Source organism: Denticeps clupeoides, chromosome 14 (genome assembly GCF_900700375.1).
Source record: "Denticeps clupeoides chromosome 14, fDenClu1.1, whole genome shotgun sequence".
Lineage (NCBI taxonomy): Eukaryota > Metazoa > Chordata > Actinopteri > Clupeiformes > Denticipitidae > Denticeps > Denticeps clupeoides.
The window spans coordinates 16,288,080-16,309,653 of NC_041720.1; the positions used below are offsets into that span (position 1 = coordinate 16,288,080).

General features: G+C 42.2%; 1 protein-coding gene across 2 annotated transcripts in view; it reads right to left on the reverse strand.

Moving 5' to 3' along the window:
* The window catches only part of LOC114763800 (protein eva-1 homolog A-like), a 64,527-nt gene that overhangs the window by 16,004 nt on the left and 26,949 nt on the right, over positions 1-21,574 (reverse strand). The window contains exon 5 of one of the 2 annotated variants that reach the window (XM_028953577.1): positions 18,165-18,308. In XM_028953577.1, the coding sequence (XP_028809410.1) occupies positions 18,165-18,308 (144 nt within the window). Of the gene's footprint in view, positions 1-7,538; positions 8,001-18,164; positions 18,309-21,574 lie in introns of those variants that run through there. The other variant, XM_028953579.1, reaches the window with a different exon arrangement.

Consider the following 21,574-nt stretch of genomic DNA (forward strand, 5'->3'; position numbering starts at 1 on the left):
CTCATGCCAGCACCCTGGCCGGACATTATTCTGTCTGTTTTGTGCCTCCAACTTATCTCTCTCTCTCTCTCTCTCTCTCTCTCTCTCTCTCTCTCTCTCTCTCTCTCTCTCTCTCTCTCTCTTCACCCACAGAGAGCATGAACAGGCATTGACTAAGTGCGAGGAAAACACAGAAGGCACTGAGCACAAATACCCCCACCTTCAGGAGGACACGTACCCCACCAACTATTCATTTTGCACTTTAGTACATAAATATACAGCCTTTCTGGGAGTGTTGATCCTTCCAAAACGTCTGTGGTTTTTCCTCTTATTGCCACCCATATGACATCTGGTGGAGAATGTGGGTATAGTGGAAAATACAGAATTGAGCAGATTGGCAGAACTTACTAAACAAAACAGTGCAGCAACGTATTATGACCTGCAGCCACCGGAGGTGACTGCTACATACGATCCCTCCCTTAAACAGTCCAGATCACTGGGTAGTAGTCTGGGTAGTAGTGGGTAAGGAAACGGACCTGTAATCAGAAGATTGCTGGTTTGACTTCCGAACCACCAAGGTGCCACTCAAGTGCCACTTAGCAAAGCACCATCCCCACACACTGCTCCCCGGGCGCCTGCCATGGCTACTCACTAAGGGTGAAGGTTAAAAGCACAGGGCACATTTTGTAGTGTCACATTGTGCTGAGCTTGCTGTGCTTCAATGATAATCACTTCACTTTCACAATGTTCCATGAGCTCATGGTTACAAATGAAAGGATGGATGCAGCCTTAAACCAGACCTGCAGTGTGAGACCTGAAAAACCTCAACTTGCCCTGTAGAAAGAGCTTGTTGAACCCCATGGAACAGACACCGGCACAGACACCGGAGTGGACGCTAGAGCAGATGTCAGAGCAACCTCACATGAAAGGGGTAAAGGTTTCACTACCCTGATGATGTTCCCATGCCAATGTACACTGATGCATTGATAAGGGGATGCAAATTGAAATCACAAACCCCTGCAGGTCCCAGTCTATATCGAAAGATGCCCCTGACTCCCATCCATGGAAACATCCAGGAGGTTTTGAGTGTTACATCACCATCTCATTTACAGTATTTATCAGACGCCCTTATCCAGAGCGACTTACAGTCAGTAGTTACAGGGACAGTCTCCCTGGAGCAACTTAGGGTTAAGTGTCCTGCTCAGGGACACTACTACCATCTCCAGCCTGGCAGGGACATGGGACATGCAGATTGGGGTATTGCCGGGGCTCCCATTCCACCTCTTACTGGGCCAAGACTTTTCAGGCTGCGGGGAAAAGGGTCAATACTACAAACATTGTCAGTAACAACATCCTGGACTGGCAAGGATGATGGTGTCAAAGTCCGATGGTACATACCACCTGCATGGTTAATCATGGTTGGACCTCACCAAAGGCTACGGACCGGTGCTGCTAACAGTGGGCACTGTTAGTATTGTACTCTCCAATTTGGCTTGCATAGAGCCCAGGTCACCCTCCAGTGAGGGTGGTATGGTCTGAGCAACTTTACAGGCTGCAAAATATCTTAAAAGCTTAGTTAACTGCCAAACCCAATGCTACCTGGGATACAAGATTGGGAATGGAGACCCCAACCTGAAAAGACCCAGGCAATCCAGGAGGCCCCACGTCCCATTACGAAGACTTACATGTGCTTTACTATGGTTGGCAGGGTTTTCTTCTGTCTTTTCTTCCCTGTCAGTCCCCCTCTCTGACAAAACAAAGAAAGGGTGCCCAGAGAAGATCACATGAGATGAAGTGGTGGAGCAGGCATTCCGGGCACTGATGACTAGCCCAGACCCCAAATTTGAAATAAATAATTGTCCTCTCCTGGCCATTGGCACACTGGTGTGGGGGCTCTAAGCAGTTTCTTAGTTCACTTATACTGGCTCTGCTACAACAGCTACAAAATTTACTTCTCCTTTAACCTACAGGATGCAATATTTACGGTCTTCTAGGGAAGCAAACCAACATGCCTGGGTGGTCCTGAGCAATGGCCAGGATTTAGTAGTGAAAACCACATATAATGTAACCGCAAAGTTGCCACACAGACATGCTTTTGATTAGTCTTCATTCAGTCTTCAAAATTGCAAACTATAAAATGCATTCTTCCATATATAAATTTCATATACAGTGTGCTCTAGCCATGAATTCGCCGCAACCTGTGGATGAACCTACTTTAATGTCAGGTTCTATACTAATGAACATATTTTAAAAACATCATGAATTTGTGATGTTAGGTGATGGTTAGGGAATTTGGTAGAATTTATTGGCCTATAACCTACACAGTTTTCAGGATATTAAAAGCGCAGCCTGTTTAATAGCTGTTGCTTGATCCAACTGGCAGCTTCTTGAAGAATGATTGGTGGAGTCAGCTTTAATCATTTGTGACAAAGCATATAGTCTTCCCTGGACTCAATTTAGGGTCAACTCCAAATGATGTGGGAGGAGAGGGGGAGGATGAAGATACATATCCAGGCCTCATAAAAAAGGTGACTGCTAATTTCTTAAAGTTAAAATATGGTGATCGTTAAACTACTGAGGCAGGAAAAACTCAAAACACGTGTTTACACTACAATAAAAAAAGACTCATCTGTTTGAAGCAATGATTGTTTCTTTTTACAGAAGCCGACTCTTGCAAATCTGCATGTGTTACATTAACATGAATATAACTAAACGTATAATAGTCATTGCTTAAATTTAACATTAAGTTTAACACAACATTAACATGTCTTGACAGGATTTTTGATCAATTTCATGTTATTTTAATGGACAAAACAATTGTTTTCGATATGTATTTTGGTAAAATATGCACTTTACAAAATATAGACTTACATCTATAATATACAAAATATTGACTATATGATCAGTCATCCCAGCTTTCTGTTTTCCTCTTTTATGTTCCCCTTTCCACTATGCTTTACATAGTGCAAATATGTTGTTTCTTTCAAAACAAAGTAATGCAATGGGAACAGGGCTTTGGCATCTACACTGGTAAAAATAAGATGTAGTGACACATTTTACTGTCTGCTTGGTAAGTCTTGCTTCATATGTTTGTGTTTGTATGTGTATGATAGGACAACCTGACATTTCGTTAAAGTGGTGACACATTTTGATCGTTCTCATAAAACTCTATTAAGAAAGACTTAATTAGGATTTTTTTTTTTTTTGGCTTTCAGTTATTGAACGAAAGAAAGAGTTTAGAGAAAGCCTGTGTGAGATACGCTGTGTTTCTCAGTGGCCAGGAACCCAGAGAAAGATCCATTTTCATCAGTGAGGTTTTAAGAGCCAAATAAAACTCCAAGGCCTCTAGTGAATTGGGGTCATTGACATATTGCATGGCCAGTCTTCTTTTTAACCTATGGAATTAAATGTAACACGCTGCCGCTCATAAATACGGCAACTCATTAACATAGGCTTGAGCTCAATGCACAACTATATTACTATACCACTGTGAGTGTGAGCGCTTCATTCTGAGGCAGGTGTTTATAAAAGCAGAAATTCCGGTCAGTTTTACATGAAGGCAAACACATTTCATTTCTAGAAAAGCCAAAGGAATTTAAACAAATAAAGAAAATGGCATTATTATGGCAAAGCAATAATATAAACAGTGCGTGTTCAAACCTCATTGTGGATTATCCCTTACATATGCCCTGATTTCTAAAGCTCTTCAAACCTCCTTTGCCTGTGGTGAGTATGGCTTCAGGCATTGAAAGAAGCTAGTGGAGGCTTGTTGAACCCCAAGGCCATGAATTTTACCCTAGACCTCTGCCAAGGGTGAAATGCTGCAGCTCTTCATACTCTTATTCCACATTTAACATCAATGTAGGTTTGACTTTGTTACAAGCCACGCGCCCTCCATTCTTGAAAAGCTTTTATACGGAAAATGTGTTTTGAAACACTTGTTGCTCCTAACCCATACTCCACCTTTGACCTTTATGAGATCATATCTACTTGATATGAGCCTGTGTGGAAACTGCAGATCTGCAGCTGGAAGGAAGCTAGGAGTGTCTGTCATCAACATCTGTTCCCATTATCAGCTGGCAGTGTAATAGCAAAAGGGTAAAACCACCAAAAAAAAGGAAGAAAGAACAGCAAAAGCATCAGGAAGAAAGATATAGAGTCTACATGACTTATTTGCTGAAAGGTAGAGTATGAATGGAATTGGAATGTTTTCAGCAAAATGTGCATGTGTGCATGCACGAGTGTCTTTTTCATTAATGGACTGTAAATGCTAACAACCAACCAAACTCTGCTGAACACAAAACCAGTTATCACGCAATAATGGAACATGTTATTAACCATTGAAACATATTTGAATTAGGGCCAGTAAAACCAAATAATCCCACATTTTGCAACAAATAATTTGCAATTAATCATGATTAATTCTTAAAACAAAAATTTCGGCCTGCCTCTCAGACATATCGGCATGGATGTCTGAGCGACACCTCCAACTCAACCTATCCAAAACCGAGATTCTGATCTTTCCGGGCAACAATTCTCCTCAGCAAAACCTTTCAATTCAAATTGGATCGCTATTGTTAACACCCACGGCATCTGCAAAAAGCCTTGGGGTTTGGATAGATAACAAACTGAGTTTGAACCATCATGTTGCTGCGATCTCCAGATCCTGCAGGTTCACTCTCTACAACATTCGCAAGATTCGGCCTTTTCTCTCACAACAGGCTACGCAGCTCCTCGTCCAGGCAATGGTCATCTCCAAACTCGACTACTGTAACTCTCTCCTGGCTGGAGCCTCTGCAGTCACCATAAAACCACTCCAGATGGTCCAAAATATGGCAGCCCGTCTCATCTTCAATCAGCCAAAATACACCCATGTTACACCTCTTCTTACCTCCCTCCACTGGCTCCCGGTAGCTGCTCGCATTGAGTTCAAATCCTTGATGCTTGCCTACAGGGCTGTAAATGGAACTGCACCCTCCTACATCAACACACTACTACCTAGATACACTCCTACACGCTCTCTCAGATCGGCAAACGAAAGGAGACTAAAAATTCCTTCTTCACGGGGTCTCCGATTCCAATCATCTCTGTTCTCCGTTGTTGTCCCTGGCTGGTGGAACAACCTGCCCTCCTCCACACGACTAGCCGAGACTATCACCACTTTTAAGAAGAAGGTGAAAACCCTCTTATTCCAAAAATATTACAGACAAATTTAACACATACACATGCATACACATTGAACAAACAAATACAAAATGTATAAATACATTATAATTTTTCTTAGTCTAGCACCCAACACTCTCCGAGCATGCTCTTCAATGACAAGTCTAAGCCTTATCAGGGCTCTTAGTTTGTATACTTGATATTCTATAGAAATCGAACGAGAATTGCTGGTGTCTTCCCATTGTAAGTCGCTTTGGATAAAAGCGTCTGCCAAATAAAGTAAAGTAAAGTAAAGTAAAGTAAAACTAAAGCTTTAGAGGCTCAGATAGTAGTCAGTTAATTGTCTTTTTTTCTTCTTCAATAAAAAACCCTATATGCAGAAAATACAATTTTATGCAAATTACATTTGTTTTCCTTAGTTGTTTATTTTTGTCATTATTGTCACTGCTTTCTTCCATTAATGACATGTATTAGTGACTAGCACATAGATAACTCTTGTGGGTAGTGAAAAAAGGGGTTTTGCCCTAATCGCCTAAAGGTGGATCATCTGTGAACCCATGTTGTCTCTGCCTGGTAAACATCTAGTATGTGTAAGGTGTTTAGGTCTCTCTGCAAAAGGGTCAACATTTTAGTTACGGTGCAAACAGCTGAATAACCTGCCTCCCAGCTCCACCCAAAGCGCGCTGACACTCACACTGCCGTCATCGGCATTACCATAACCACGCAGCCTAATTTACTCAGTGACAAACAATGCTCTGCTTGTGATTTTAGTTAGTTAGGGGGGGAAGAAGCATGGTTAGAGACACAGGGTTTAACAGGAAACAGGACCATTGCCACAGCAAGCAGACGCTCTGCTGGGACTTGTCACACACGTTTATGAGTCATTGCTGAGACTTTTTTTTTGTTGTTGACCAGCTCTATTGTCTGGTCAAAGTGCAAAGCCATTGTCTAGACTGTGAGACTCTGGCCCAAAACAAATTGCGATAAGAGCTATATCTTTAACTGAAATAAATACAAGTTACCTTTAATGATGTTTGCACGTGTGTCGTATTGGCACAGACAGGTCTAATTCATCCTGAATGAAGGAGTAGCAATAAGTGAAAGCTACAAATCATCAGGCTCCTCCCATTTCAAACAGCCAGTATTTTAAAAAAGCTGACAATTGGGTTTTGGTCACAGGGGGCGGAGCATATATTGCCATGCTATAGCTGCCATCTTTCCACAGGTTCCTATTAAGGATTCTTTATGTCAACGGTTTCCTCCCTTATGAAGCCTTAGACTTTTTACACCCCTGGATGAAAAAAAGCTAATTATCCAATATGCTGGTTCTCCAACCGTTTTAACCTAGGGCTAGAAAACAGGTCACATTCCTTAGAATGCCAGCTGGGATTTGAACATGTAACCCCAGCTGTAAAACACCTCAGCCAATTACATTCTTCACCTTTATTGCGGTGAACATGACGGGGTGGTTAGCCTGATTTGTGTTCTTAAAAGATTGAACCTAAATGTAACATTAAACAGTTTTCTTGTTTCAATGAACAGCAGAAATCTAACCAGCCGTTTTAAAATAATAGAGCCCCAGGATCCCTTTGAAGGCAATGAAGATGATTACTGTTCAAGGAATGAAGATCTTCTGTTCTTCTCTTATTTTCTGCCATTCTCCTAGTTTTTATGAACTTTACACACACAAACACCTTGCACCTGCCCATGCGCACAAATACACACTCCTGCACAGAGTAATGGGGTCTTTCTAGAGAATGTGTTGACATTTTAAACCGACATTTTTTGTATACATACCAGCACAAAATACTTAAATAGGCCAACATGTGTTTTAGTTTGCATGTATGTATGACTGGTTAGAGGCCATGCAACTGACGGTTGGCTTAGAACAGACAATTAAATGCATCTGGACAAACACACACAACTCGTACTAGCAGCATCAACACAAACTCACTTTCTGACAGCCCTCAATTATCAGCAGGATGTAATGTAGGCACAGAAAGCACATTTTTAACTGTTAGAAAATTCTATAATATGCTACATACTGTGCCTGTATCAATACCATTAATGAAATTATTATATACAATAATAATTCTAACAATAAGTACACCTGCGCAAAACATTATATACAAACATTTACACACAATATAACTGCTCTAAATTTAGAATCAGTGCATTTGCATTATTGGTTGCCCCATGCTCCCTTTCACCATGTTATAGCATAATTAAATGGAAACCTCAAAACATATGCAATTGTACAACATTGCACACTCCCCTAGCATGAGCACACACACACACACACACACACACACACACTTAACATCAGCATCACTTACAGAGTGAGAGGTGAACTAATGAGAGTCATGAATTGATGGGGAAACAAAAAACACACTTACATAGACATTGTGGATGGAATTGTCCTAAAACTTGCTGATCCCTTTTCTTCTTCCTTTTCCCCTTTATCTTCTTCTTATGTTTCTATGGGTTTTCCGAGCAGTATCGAAATAAGAAAACTTCAGACGATGGAAGTGGATACAAAATTGCCTGGGTATGAAAGTGGGAGGTAGTCCAGACAGGCACAAAAGTAGAGTATGGGGGGGTGAAGGAATGCCTCTTTTAGAAGGTATGCTTGTCTTACAGCTACACCCCCAAAACACTGCAGGCGTACGCGACTCTCATCGAAAAACTCAAACTTTCCTTCCCCCCCTTGTCTCTTCTCGCTCACGTCCCAAGAGCTGCTTTAAAGTTTTCCTGTTCGTACACGAAGAAAAGTGGGCAGAAGGAAAAAGGAGAGAGGGAGAGAGAGGGAGAGAGGCAAAGCTCCAAACGCAACTGTCCAACTGCGTATGGCAAGCAACGTGAACTCGAAAGTGAGAGAGGCTGATAGAGGAGGGAGGGAGGGAGGGGGCGTGGGCAGCAGAGAGAGAGAGAGAGAGGGAGAGAGAGAGAGAGAGAAAGCGTGTGTTTATGTAGAACAGTGAAGCAGAATCAAAGCACAGGGCAAAAAGACAGGAAGTGACACAGGAATTTCATTCAGCCCTGCGACTCGGAATGGGACCTCCCCAACGCTCTGCCCCCACCGCCACCTCTGTCGGCAAAGGAAGGAGATTGTGCAGGAAATTGTCCTCCTGGGTTGGAATCGGAGTACTACTATGCGTCAAATTGAGAGTAGAAGATTTGTACTACATATGCTCAGTCATATCCTGGCAAAACAAAAAGGCGTGAAAGTGTCAGAGAGAAAAATACACTGATTCCTGTGCCAATATATGCCTTTTATAACCTCATCGTGTACAATGTAGATTCCCTTTTCAACGTATAATTTATGATTGATGAAAAAAAGGTTGATTGAAAGTTGATTGTTCAACCTATAGCAATAATTGACCATCATTTAACGCTGAATGAATCCCTTTTGCTGTCTAGGTCATGTGTAAAGTTGTTAAGTAGAGATCATAATGGTGCTATTTGGAAAGCCAAATATTACTTAAGTGTGAATAACACTGGTTTATACTATCCCTTAGTAATATAACATCTGCATATTTCAAAAGCTCACACTGATTTCCAGATGTTCCACCAACAACAATTGATTCCTAATTGTATTCCTTATTTATATATATATATATGTGTGTGTGTGTGTGTGTGTGTGTGTGCGTGCGTGCATGTGTGTGTGCGTGTGTGTATAAAATCAACATTGTCTCAATGTTCCACCTGTAAACTTTCCTGTTGGTTCAATGTAACAAATAGGAAAAGTCTTATGGGTTATAAAATCTTTTTTTTTCCAGCTTCCACATAGATGTCATTGTCTGACATTGTAGTGCTGCTTCAGTCCAATCTATTGACTGTCATCTACTGTCAATTCTGCAGTCAAACACACACAGAAGTAATGTTTTCTCTCAAACATTTCATATCTCTTCATATTAATTTCTCCTATGACAGCTTACAGATGGTGTGTGGTCAAAGATTTGTTGGGACTACTCAGGGACAGATGACAGTACAATGACATCAGCCTCAGATGTGTTGGGCTATTTATGTTCCTTTCATTCACCTTCCTGCCGAACACAAAGCTCCTAATTTTCTTCAACATGGCAAATCAAAGGTTGGAGGAACATGAACAACAGCCTTTCTAGGCCAAGTTGTCAAAAGCAGAAGACCCCAAGTAACCGGCCCCTGTGTCGGACCTCTCGTCTCCCGTAGTAACAAACCGTTCTGTCTCTGAGCGCTCCACAGGAAACCGCGAAAGAAGGCCTACGAGGGCACTGCTTTTTGAAATGTGTGTGTCTGCGTCTGCATGGCTGTCGAGTGTGTGCGAGCTGCTGAACCGTGTAATGCTGGGACCTCAACCACAGGCTGAAATGAAAAGGCTTATGGGATGTAAAACCAGGCTGGTATGAGGGGAGAGAGAGAGGGAGAATGAAAGAGAAGACCACTACATGCTGGAAAGAAGACAAACCAGAGACCTGATTCACCCATGAGGATGATTAGATTAGCAGCAGGGCATGAAGAAAAGCTTTTTTCACCCAGTTCCCATCAACCCCCCCAAACGGCAAAAAATATGTTTGGATTGTGTTCATTTGTCCGTTGTATTTAGCAGGAAAAAAAATAAAAAGAAAGAAAGAGAAATGTCATGATGGAGAGGCAGTTGTTGGAGTGACAAGTTGCTGAAACAGCAAAGCCCCAGCTCCAGCATCAGCAAATCACCATGGAAACCCCAGCCAAACCTCAGCTCGTTGCCTGGTAATGAGATACACAATACGTGTCACATTTACACATCATCTTTATAACAAGCTGACGCTGAAAATGACACTGAACAGAAAATGCGACGGGGAAAAGCTCGGCTGGCGAGCAATGAATAATACAAAAGACGGAATTTACAGCCACACAATAAACCATGGAATTATGTTTTTTTTTTTTTTTTGTGCTTTTAAGTTATAACTGTAACAATCCTCCTCAGAGTCAGGGAAGCACGATTGCTGGTCCCACCCCTTCCTGGTTTTCTGTACCTGCTTTCCCTCCTTTAAAGGAGTACATGCACAAGAGTTCCGGGTCTGGTACTACAAAGCTGTCTGTCACTGTGTGTCGGTGTGGTGTGGGTATGTGGTGGTGTTGTTGAGGGTGTATTGTGTGTATGTGTGGTCGGTGGGTCAGTTTTACTGTGTCTGGTCAGTTGGCTGGCAGGGCCGTCGGACAGACCCCGAGTAGCCCTCGCCCGCGAGTCTCGTCAGAGTGTCTATGAGTAGGTCAAGTGAGTGTGACCTTTCCATTCCCTGTCACCATTCCCATTTGCCCAAAGTAGAGCCCTACATGTTTGTTCATATTTTAACTTTTATTGTCTTAATTTTTATTCCTCTTTTTGTACTGAAAATGTTTATGACAAAGGAATTTTCCTCGGGATAAATAAAGTTCTTACCTTATGCCAGAATTTTTTGTTTGTTTCTACTAGATTATCTAAAATTCATTGGCTACACTGACGTACATTCAGCATCTAACAGACACTCAATGTCTGTTTTTGACACAACAGCTCCCCCCAATCTAGTACTGTTGTGGTCACAAATTTGACATGTGCGTCATGTTCCAATGCTGCATATCATGTTGGCTGCAGATTACACCATATCATTAGTTCCAATCTGGTGTTTCGATTGGCTGGGAGGGACAAAACCTCACGATAATGCCTCTCTGATGCATCACTTTAAATATCATTCTGCCAAATACGTTGTTTAAACTGTTTTGTCACTGAAGATTAATATACTGAAGCCTTTATTGTTATAATCTGATCTGCAAATAAATACTACACTTAAGGTCGTAACATGGTGTAAAATATCAGCACAGATATTTTGTCTGAAGATTTTAGCCACTTTCTGAGCCATCCAGTCACACACTGCATTGCGCTCCGTCTGAATGTAGTTTAACTTCTGAGGTCTGGAAACTTCAATGTAAAATCATTATTGGAACAACAAGAGAGAACAAAACATTCCAAGAATGTCAAGTCCTAATAAGACTGTATTTTACATTTATATTTTACCCTTATGCAGAGCGACTTACAATCAGTAGTTACAGGGACAGTTCCCCCTGGAGACACCCAGGGTTAAGTGTCTTGTTCAGGGACACAATGGTAGTAAGTGAGTTTTGAACCAGGGACTTTGTGGTTTTCTGGTTCTTAGGCAGGTGTGTTACCCACAACGCTACAACCACCCTTTACTTAATGTACTTTTTAACTGAACAAGCAGAGGAAGCTCTCCGTGGAGATGTTCCTGGAAATGTGAGAACCACCTCTGCAATTCTGTGGTTCTGCGATGACAGGATTTAATGCCATTAAAGCATTAAATCGCAGCGCAGGGAGGATTTCTCCTTGATTTTTAACCCTGAACATTTGTCACACATTTCAGCACATCTCATGACTGATGAGACAGGACGATACCCAGACCGCTCTGGATCCTGCAAGTGTTGTGCAGCACCATACAGTGTGCACATACACTAAAACAAAATGAACTAACCGGCACTGACAGCAGTGGGCAGGGGAGGCAGCCATACTTTTATTCCCAATCAATTTCACAGCCTTTTAAGGTAAATGGCATGCAGTGAGGCGCCAAGTTAAACCCCCACCCCCCCAAAACCCACACCCCGCAAGGTACACTTTTCGGTCAACGGAGGTCACATGGCAAGGCTCCCGCCCTCTCCCCAGTGGGAATGTCATGACCCAGGGATATTAATCCACAAAAGGGGAGTTCACGTAAAACCTGTCTGTCCTCCGTTCTTATCTGCATTAGTGGAGGACCCAGGAACAGTGGCTTTTCTCCTCACAGATAAGAACCTTTGAGTGTGTAAAAACGTAAAGTGCAAAGTGAGCGCAGCTCTAATGCAGGTCAAAAGCCTGGACACCGGACCGGTCCTGATTGGGAGAGATAATCCAGACCAGAAATGGAAGAATGTGGTAAATTAAATAATCTTCCTTTAAACCACTCCAGTAAGCACTCAATCAAACTCCTGTCAGATTAGAAGAATGACATGAGTGCAGCCCTACAAAGACAGAGCTATATAGCAAATACTGGGTTTATGTGTGTAATGATCTTTTCATCTGGTTCTGAGAAACTTTATTAGCCGCTGAGTATCTGAATTCGTTTAAATGTTCAACAAGTGACAATAGTACCCTTGCAGTATTTGATCAATTTCAAATGGTAAAAATGTCATATTTATGTACAGTGGGGCAAAAGATTTGGCAGCTATTGACTTGTGCAAGTTGTCCCTCTTAAAAAGATGTCATTTTCATCATACGTACACTTCAACTGTGAGAGAAAGAATGTAAAAAGGAAAAAAATCCCGTGGTACAGTCATGGCCAAAAGTTTGGAGAATGACACAAATACTAGTTTTCACAAAGTTTGATGCTCCAGTGTTTAAGATCTATTTGTCACTTGTTTCTGTAATGTATTGCAGTATAATTACAAGCATTTTATAAGTTTCCAAGGGTTTCATTGACAATTACATCAGGTTTATGTAAAAAGTGAATATTTGCAGTTTGGGCCCTTTATTTCAAGACCTCTGCTGTGACTCAATGTCTGGGTCAAATTCTGAATGATGGCAACCCATTTCTCCATAATCAGTGCTTGGAGTTTTTCCGAATTTGTGGGTTTTTGTTTGTCCACCCGTCTCTTGAGGATTGACCACAAGTGGATTTAAGTTTGGGGAGTTTCAGGGCCATTAATTGTTTTGTTCCCCGAGCCACTTAGTTATCACTTTGTGCTCCATCATGCTGGAAAAGTCATTGTTCTTCACCAAACTGTTCTTGGATGGTTGGGAGAAGTTGCTGTCGGAGGATGGTTTGGTACCGTTCTTTATTCATGGCTGTGTTCTTAGTTAAAATTGTGAGTGATCCCACTCCTTTGGATGAAAAGCAGCCCAACACACGAATGGTCTCAGGATGCTTTACTGTTGGTATGAGACAGGACCGATGGAAGGGCTCATCTTTTCTTCTCTGGACAATAATTTTTCCAGATGCCCCAAACAAACGGAAAGGGGCTTCATCAGAGAAAATGACTCTGATGAAGCCCCAGTCCTCAGCAATCCCTGTACTTTTTGCAGAATAAAAGCCTGTCCTTGATGTTTTTCTTGAAGAGAAGTGGCTTCTTTGCTGACCTTCTTGACATCAGGCCATCTTCCAAAGGTCTTCTCCTCCTCTTCTCCTGCTGCCATTCCTGAGCCAGCTCTGCACTGGTGGCACCCCAATCCCACAGCGGAATCATCTTTAGGAGACAGTCCTGGCGCTAATTGGACCTTGTTGGGCACCCTGAAGACTCTCCTTTAAGTTTTTGATGATCTGATAAGTGGTTAAGTTAGGTGCAATCTTAGTAGGAGCAATATCCTTGTGAAGAAACTTGTATGCAAAGCAATGATGACTGCATGTGTTTCCTTGCAAGTAACAATGGTTAAGGAAGGAAGAACAATGATTTCAAGCATCACCCTCCTTTAAAGCATCCAGTCTGCTTTTGATCTTTTGATCATTTATCTGCAGTGGAAATGTTTTTAGGATTAATTTCATTTTCATGGCAAAGAGAGACAAATAAAGAGATTATATTGTAAGTATTTAGCACCTACAAAAAAGCACACATTCTGTCCTTCACAGACCTGTTACTTCTTCTTTAAGAATCTGTTCTATCCTTCACTCATTACCTGTATTAATGGCGCCTATTTGAACTGGTTATTTGTATAAAAGACACCTGTCCCCACCTTCAAACAGTCAGACGCAAACCTCCACCAAGTCCAAAGAGCTGTCTAAGGACACCAGGGACAAGATTATACACCTGCATTAGAATGGGATGAGCACATCTACAATAGGTAAGCAGCTTTGTGAGAAGAGGTCAACTGTTTGTGAAATGGGGTTCCATACAAGATCTCACCTCGTGGGGTACAAACAATCTTGAGAACAGTGAAGAAACAGCCCAGAACTACACGGTGGGAACTGATATATGACCTGAAGATAGCTGGGTGACAGTAACAAAGGTTACTATTAGTAACACACTAAAATCCTGCAGTGCTCAAAACGTCCCCCTGCTAAAGATCTTTATGCAAAGAAGATGATCTTGGTGTAAATTAATTTACATATTCTGTATACTATATTTCACATAATATACTGTATTTCCTTATAGCAGTGTTGTACAGGCCTTAGTTTTGAATACAGGAAACACCTTCCACATTGAAAACAAATATCCATGTGTTGAAATTGCATGTTGTTACATGTGTTAGCATTTGTGTTAGCATTTGCAGGTGCTCAGCCTTGCAGATGTGCAGTATGAAATCATGCACTGTTGACAGGTTAGATGGTGCTACCAAAAGTGTACAAAAAAGGGAAGGTCATTCACTAGAGCCCTAGAGCCTGAGGGTCATACATGCTGCTTAACTTCTGCAGACATACCGAAACATGCATGCCATATCTGGAACAGCAGACATGAATCTATGAATATAAATGTACCAACATGTACTCTGGGGCATGGTGGGTAAGAAATCAGACCCAAAATCGGAAGAATCCAGAACCGCCGAGGTAGCACTGAGGTGCCACTGAGCAAAGCACCCACCCAACACACTGCTCCCCGGGTGCCTTTTATGGCTGCCCACTGCTCAGAGAGGGTGATGGTTACATGCAAAGAGCGCATTTCACTGTGTGCACTGGCTGCTGTGCTGTCATGCTGTAAAGTGACAATTAATCACTTTCACTTCACAGTTTGCATCCATTGAGGGTTCTGTGGGTGGGTGTCAGTCCCCCACTGCCAAATCTGGTCTGTGTTTGCATGTGCATACTCACTGGACATATGGTAGCGATCAAGTGTTTTGTCACAGTAAAATTAATGCTGACCCTAACCATAACCCTAACTCTAGGTGGAACAAACCAGACAAGAACACAATATTTTGAACTGAACAAAGTGTGAGTCGCACCAGAACACCTCCGTCTGAGAGCGACAGGTACTGCGCTGCAGTGCATCAGCAGCATGAAAAAATATATGACATTATCCAGACCATAAAGCGTACTGTCATGGCCTTACATTTCCGGGTGCTCTAGATTCGTCTTCATGTTTTCTGTAATGTGTTCCTGATTACCTGATTGGGTTCTTCCGTTATCATGTATAAATTTATCCTTGCTGTGTCTGGTCCTTGTCAAGTCATTTGTCTTTCATGATGTTTTGTGTGCTTTTGTCTACATGAGGGCCCTCGTAGGCCATTTGATTTCTCAATAAAACCCCCTGTTTGTAAGTCAAGCATTCATTGCGTCCTTTCCTGCCATGCCACATGGTCAAACATCCAGCCCCCTTTAAACAGAGATAAAATAACGACAGAAGGGAACACACAACTGCAGCCAGGCCTCACAATCAGACCTACTGTATACAAAGACACATTCTTATCAATCAGCACATCTATTTTCTACAGGCCAGAGAGACAGAGAAAGAGAAAGAGAGAGAGTGCGATAGCGACCCGGACTTGCTGGTTTTCCCCTCCTTTGTTCTTGGCCGTTCAAAGGAAGGAAGTGTGCAGATAAGTGGCGGGTCCCCGTGGGAGCGCCGTCAAGGCTGGGTGCGTGTGTGTCACCTGGCACTTTCAGGCCCGCTGCTGAGACATCCCAGCCATGCCGACTGTCAGATAGGGGTTGGCACAAGAGCAGTATGCCATGTGAAGTTACTGAAATCACTATAAATCACTACAGAAATATTTAGGACCATTTTCACCTTGACTCCTTCCTTACAGGCAAGATACCCTGATCCTGAATACCCTTAAATGAAACATTGAAGTCTGTGTTTTTACTGGACCATCCATATTTCAGATATTTCTATTTCTTATTGCATTTTTCTGACTGATTATTGCTCTAAAATATCTACATGATTAAGCAAAAGGACAGTGGTGGCCTAGCGGGTAAGGAAATGGAAGTAATCGGAAGGTTGCTGGCTTAAATCCCAAACCGCCAAGGTCCACTGAGCAAAGCACCGTCCCCACACACTGCTCCCGGCTGGGTTTCATGGCTGCCCACTGCTCACCATGGTGATTAAAAGCAAAGGACACATTTCGTTGTGTCACCTTGTGCTGAATTTCACAATAACCACTTCACGTTCACTTTTTCCACTTTCACTCAGATATATGAGCCTTTCACTTTTCATAGAGTGTGAAATCGCACCACTAATGCTTATCAAAAGCCCGGACGCTAGACCAGTCCTGACTGGGAGAAATAATCCAGACCAGTAATGGAAGAATGTAGTAAGGAAAAAAAAAAGCTCCAGTAAGCACTCAATCTCATCCCAGTCAGGTTTAAAGTGGTAGTTAAAACAGTCGTGCGAGATGAATGTCATGCGTGCAGCTCTACAGAGACACAGCTACAGACCAAGCTCAAGAACCTAAATACAACTCACTAGTATCAACAGATACTGGGTTTCTGCTTTCAGCCACTCTGCACAGTCCTCCAACTGAGGAGCTGATATATTTCTGAAAACTCATTGATAAATGAATAAATTAACTAAACTGATCCGTTTACAGTATTGGCTTGTGTATGTTTGAATATGCATGTGTGATAGTGACAAAGAATATCTTTATATGTATTCTGGTGTACATTATTTTATAATTACACATAAGTGTTATATCATAGATTTCCTCAAAGCAGTACCGTGCAGGTCCCAGTGTCATACATGGAGGAAAATTTCACGTGTTTTCCTTTTTCTTTTTGGGCAAAATAATACCTTTAAAAATGTCTAATGTGCACATACATGAGGGTGTGTATCTGTAAATGGCCTTAAAGCAGCTTTATACAGGCAGAGATAATGAGAATTAGCGTCACAATAAATATGAATGGTTAGTGATTAACGATTTTCTGCTCAAGAATAAATGTCAGGAAAAGGATCCCAGGGGTCATCATCGAGACGGCCTGCCTTCCAACACCATACTCCGCCTTGCCTATTCAGTCTCTGACCTTTCACCTTTTCTCTTTCATGGTGTCTGCTGGTCCTGCCACACTTTCCTAGTCCTGGCTGAACTAACAAACATGCGGGGGGATTTCCTGTCTGGGGAAAAGGTTTCAGTGGTGCTTGACTCTTGAGTCTGTCCAGGTTGTGTGTGACTGATTAGCTGGCGCTCCCTGGAGGTCAGAGCCCATTTAACGTTGTGTTATTGCTCTGGAAGTGAGCTTATTCAAACTGGCCTCACTGGAAGCACTGGCATTATGGGATTTCATCTGCACAGCGCTGGAATAACATAGCCATTCATTTTTCCACCCAATGTGTGGTCATTCGTGTTACAGAAAAGGAGAGATACATTAACCAGATTCCCTTTGCCTTTTTGTTTTTTTGCAAAATGGCACCAGTAAAACAAGAATAAATAAGAATGAATGTTCTCTACTTATAATCCTTCCTATTAAATAGATTTTTTCATCAAAATATAGGAACCTTTTTCAGTCATTACCCTTTATCTACTTTACAGCATTACTGTACTGGGGCAGTGGTGGCCAAGAGGGTAAGGAAACAGCCCCGTAATCAGAAGGACACATTTCACTGTGTGCACTGGGTGCTGTGCTGTGGTCTGTCACAAGTGACAACTAATGACTTTCACGTGAAAAAGCAGCTAATTTTTGTCCATTAAATTAATGGTCCGGCTCACACCTTGTCCATGTTCTAAATGACTATGATAGCTGTAAATGGATGTTAATGAATGGCATATCGGCATAAACGTGGAGGGGTCTTTTCTCAGCCACAATTAATCTGGACTTCCAATTGAATGCTATGTTCACTAATGCAAGTCTGTCACTTGTTTATTCAATAATCCTAGAATGGCTGAGAACAGTTGCACTGAAGCAATAAAAATCACCAAATCCACACTGGTTGAGTATCGGGTGCATCAGCAAATGAGCAAACTCACTTTTATATTCCAGTCACACTGGAACCTTTCTAAATGACCACAAACTTTTGAACATTAGTGTATGCATCACCGTGTGGCTCCACCTAGTGTTCACATCCAGAGTTTCTCATGGCAAAACAGTGATGGAGAAATAATGAAATTTACACACCACACGTGTAGATGACGTTGAGGTATTTTCGGGTGCCTGCATAACAGGGGTCACCAAAATCTCTGGTGGAGGCGCGGACGCTGCAGCTCTGTCTCCCCTGGCAACCGGATGTCAGCACCTGAAGAGCGGTCTCTGTCTGGCAGTCTGTACAAGCAAAATTCACAAAGAGACATATAGTTTTTTTCGTGTTCTTCTGAAAAATATTGCTAAGTCAGGGATGCAAAAATCAATAATTGTCCATTCTAGGGATCAATTACCATAATAAATTCATACCTTTATATCAGAAGACTGTCCTATATAATTACAGCAAGCATATAGAAAGTACTGTGTTGGGCCCCCGTTTTTTTTTCAATACCAACCTTTGAGAAAACAGCTTTGTGGATCTTTAATTTGTTTGTTTTACATTTCGATATCATTTTAAGTGAAATCATTTTAGCAGTTTCATTTATATTTGTCATATTTAAGTCGACACATTTAATATGAGAAATAATTAAACAATCTCCAACAATCTGTCAACATGAGTAGGCAGCTCACAAAAAAAGAATGTAACACCACTTTTTTGACCAAAAAATTAATTCCAAATTTCTGGAAGTCAAATTACCACATTCCTTTGCATCCTGTAAGATCTCCGAAATCTTTTTTTACACTGTTTCAGTTTTGATAGCAACCACCAGCACTGTTAAATGGGAAGGAATGTTTCTACATTTTTTATACAAGTTTTAGAAGGGTTGATATCTCAGCCACGGCAAAAACTATGCCATTGACTGCCCGGCAGCTTTTTTGCATCAAATGTGTCTGTTTCACATAATTACCCATAAAAACTGAAAACCTGGTTCAGATTCAGAAAGCAGGATATTCAACCGTAACTCTAACCTTAGGCAACTTCTAGCGACAAACTGGCCAATGTCACCCCCTAATCCCACAAACCTGTTGTTTCCTCCAGGAAATGTTGCTCCGCTTCCTTGCTCTACATAAACGGTAAGTGCAGTTACAGGTGTCGTTTAAAATGACACGCCGTACACTAAACACAAGCGCCGCTTTAGGCCTTTGAAAGCCGACACCGGACATCACTCACTCGGTGACCAGAAGACCAAGCGAGGGAAGGACGACGTGACCCAGAGAGCGAGAGAGGGCCCTAACACTGACACCACCGAGCCAAAGAGTGATGAGAGGCAGGGGTCACAGTTCAAACGGCCATCCATGGCAATAATCAGAGGAGCCAAGCGGACAGTGATGTATGGGGGATTGGCCTACGGGGAGCCCCCCTAAGGCTCTATGTTTTCTTTCAAGAAAAGGAGAGATTAGGCAAGTTCCTGGTTTTTGGGACTGTGTTTCTGAGTTACCTCACTTAGTAAAGCTAACTGCATGCCAGCAAGGTGCCCAAGAAGCAGAATAAAGATACACTCCTTCATGGGCATTCAAATGAGCATTTTTAGTGTGAGAATACCATGCATGAGTTTGCACACTGTCTGAATTGTGTGTATTGTAACCAGGTCTCGTAACAATTTAAACGTTAAATTAAGCTTTCTCGTCTAGCTACATTACCCATTGTAAGTGAATTAACATCTCACTGAGAACACACCAGTTCTTTGTCTGAGAATTTTTTTCCAGGATTTGGGGGGGAAATATCGTATCGTATAACCTATATTGGATGTGTTGCCCTACGTCTACGGAATGCTAATCATGCTCATGATCCCTGATAGTTCTGAGGTGACCTGGTTCTTCATGTTAACTACGCAGAGACTCAGAAAGCCCTACTTGTTCACGTGAAACTATCACTGTGCTGGGTTCCTTGTGTCCTGATTCTCATTCGGGATCCATGCGACTGAGTATAGCTGGTACCTAGAAACCTAATCTACTTAATCACCTCTCAAGAGGGACACGCTACTCAAACCCTTTGTAGGGCCCCTTATCTAGAAGGACTTAAGGTCTTGCACTGCTAACCTGGATCTGCAGTATAAACTCGTAAAATATTTTTACTAATAGCAAAATTCCACACTCTCATATGAGTGCGATGGTGAACATTGCAAATCTTAAGATTATGACAATACCTAAACCCTGTAATCACAAGGAACATGGTTGGGTAACCCAGTAGCATCGTGCCAAAATTTGACGTTGAGGGGGAACTCCCCTCCTTTTTTAATCATTTCTCAATGAGTGCGAACTGTTCGGCCACAGTGTGTGACACTTCCTACTTTTAAAATGATTTCATATTGGAGCCACAATTAATGCAAACAAACCCCCCCCAAAAAACTCTTTTGGTTAAAAACCATGTAGCCCTAATAGTCTTATAATGGATTGGCTAATAATTTCACTCAGGTAGACAAGCAGATGGAGACAGATGTCCCCCAGACCATGATCCCCGTGGCCTTCTGTCTGGGGTAGACCCCAAAGCGAGGTTTTCACACCGGTGTCACGTTCTAATTCCCCCTCCCTGACCGCAGGAAGTGGGGAGACAGACAGTAGCCATTAGCCTTTCCTTTGATTCTCATCACTGTGGCGATTTGTCATGTTCATGTCATGTATTCTCGGACCTCTAGAATGTCCTGTAGTTATTTATAGCCTTTGTGAGGACAGATACACACATGCACACACATTCCTAATGCATGGCCTGTACTGTGAACTTTAGAGTATTTAATGTGCTGCAACAACGTTGAAGTGAAAGGGCAGAAATACACAGAACAAGCACAAATATACAAAACATACCACTTCCTGTCTGCACTGTGTGATGTAAGAGGGTGTGCCCTGGTAAATATCAGAGTTTGTCGTTTTTGGCCTGCCTCTGCATTCCTGTCAAACTCTCATCTGTCCAGAAACATGCAGTGGCTTCAGGGACGTCCCGTAATCTCACCTGACTGCTTGAGGCTATTCAAAAACGGCATATGGCTGATGGCAAAAGGTCCATGGGCTCTGATTTAAAGTCCTAAAGGCACAAATGAGCCTTAATGAATCAGGCATGCTCGATAACCGCATTTCAAAGGTGTATTTTTGGTCACTGTGACATTCCTGTCCCAGACTGTAACACAGTGCATTTGAACACACACTGGTCAGCCAGAACACTAGGTGAAGTGAATATCATTGGTTATCTTGTTAGAGTGGCATCTGGCAGTGGGTGGGATATATTGCAGCAGCACGACTGATCTTCAACCTTCCCAAATTCTCCCACACCGCCCCTCTGCTACGTTCCCTCCACTGGCTCCCAGTAGCTGCACGCATCAGGTTCAAAATACTGATGCTGGCCTACAAAGCCAAACATGGAGTAGCCCCATCCTACCTCACAGACCTTATTACACCTCACACTGCACCTCGTATACTCAGAACAGCTCAGTCACTGAGCACCTTCTAACGACAGCTCAAGACCTTCCTCTTAAGAATATTTAGATTAAATTGTAACTTTTCTTATGGTCGAA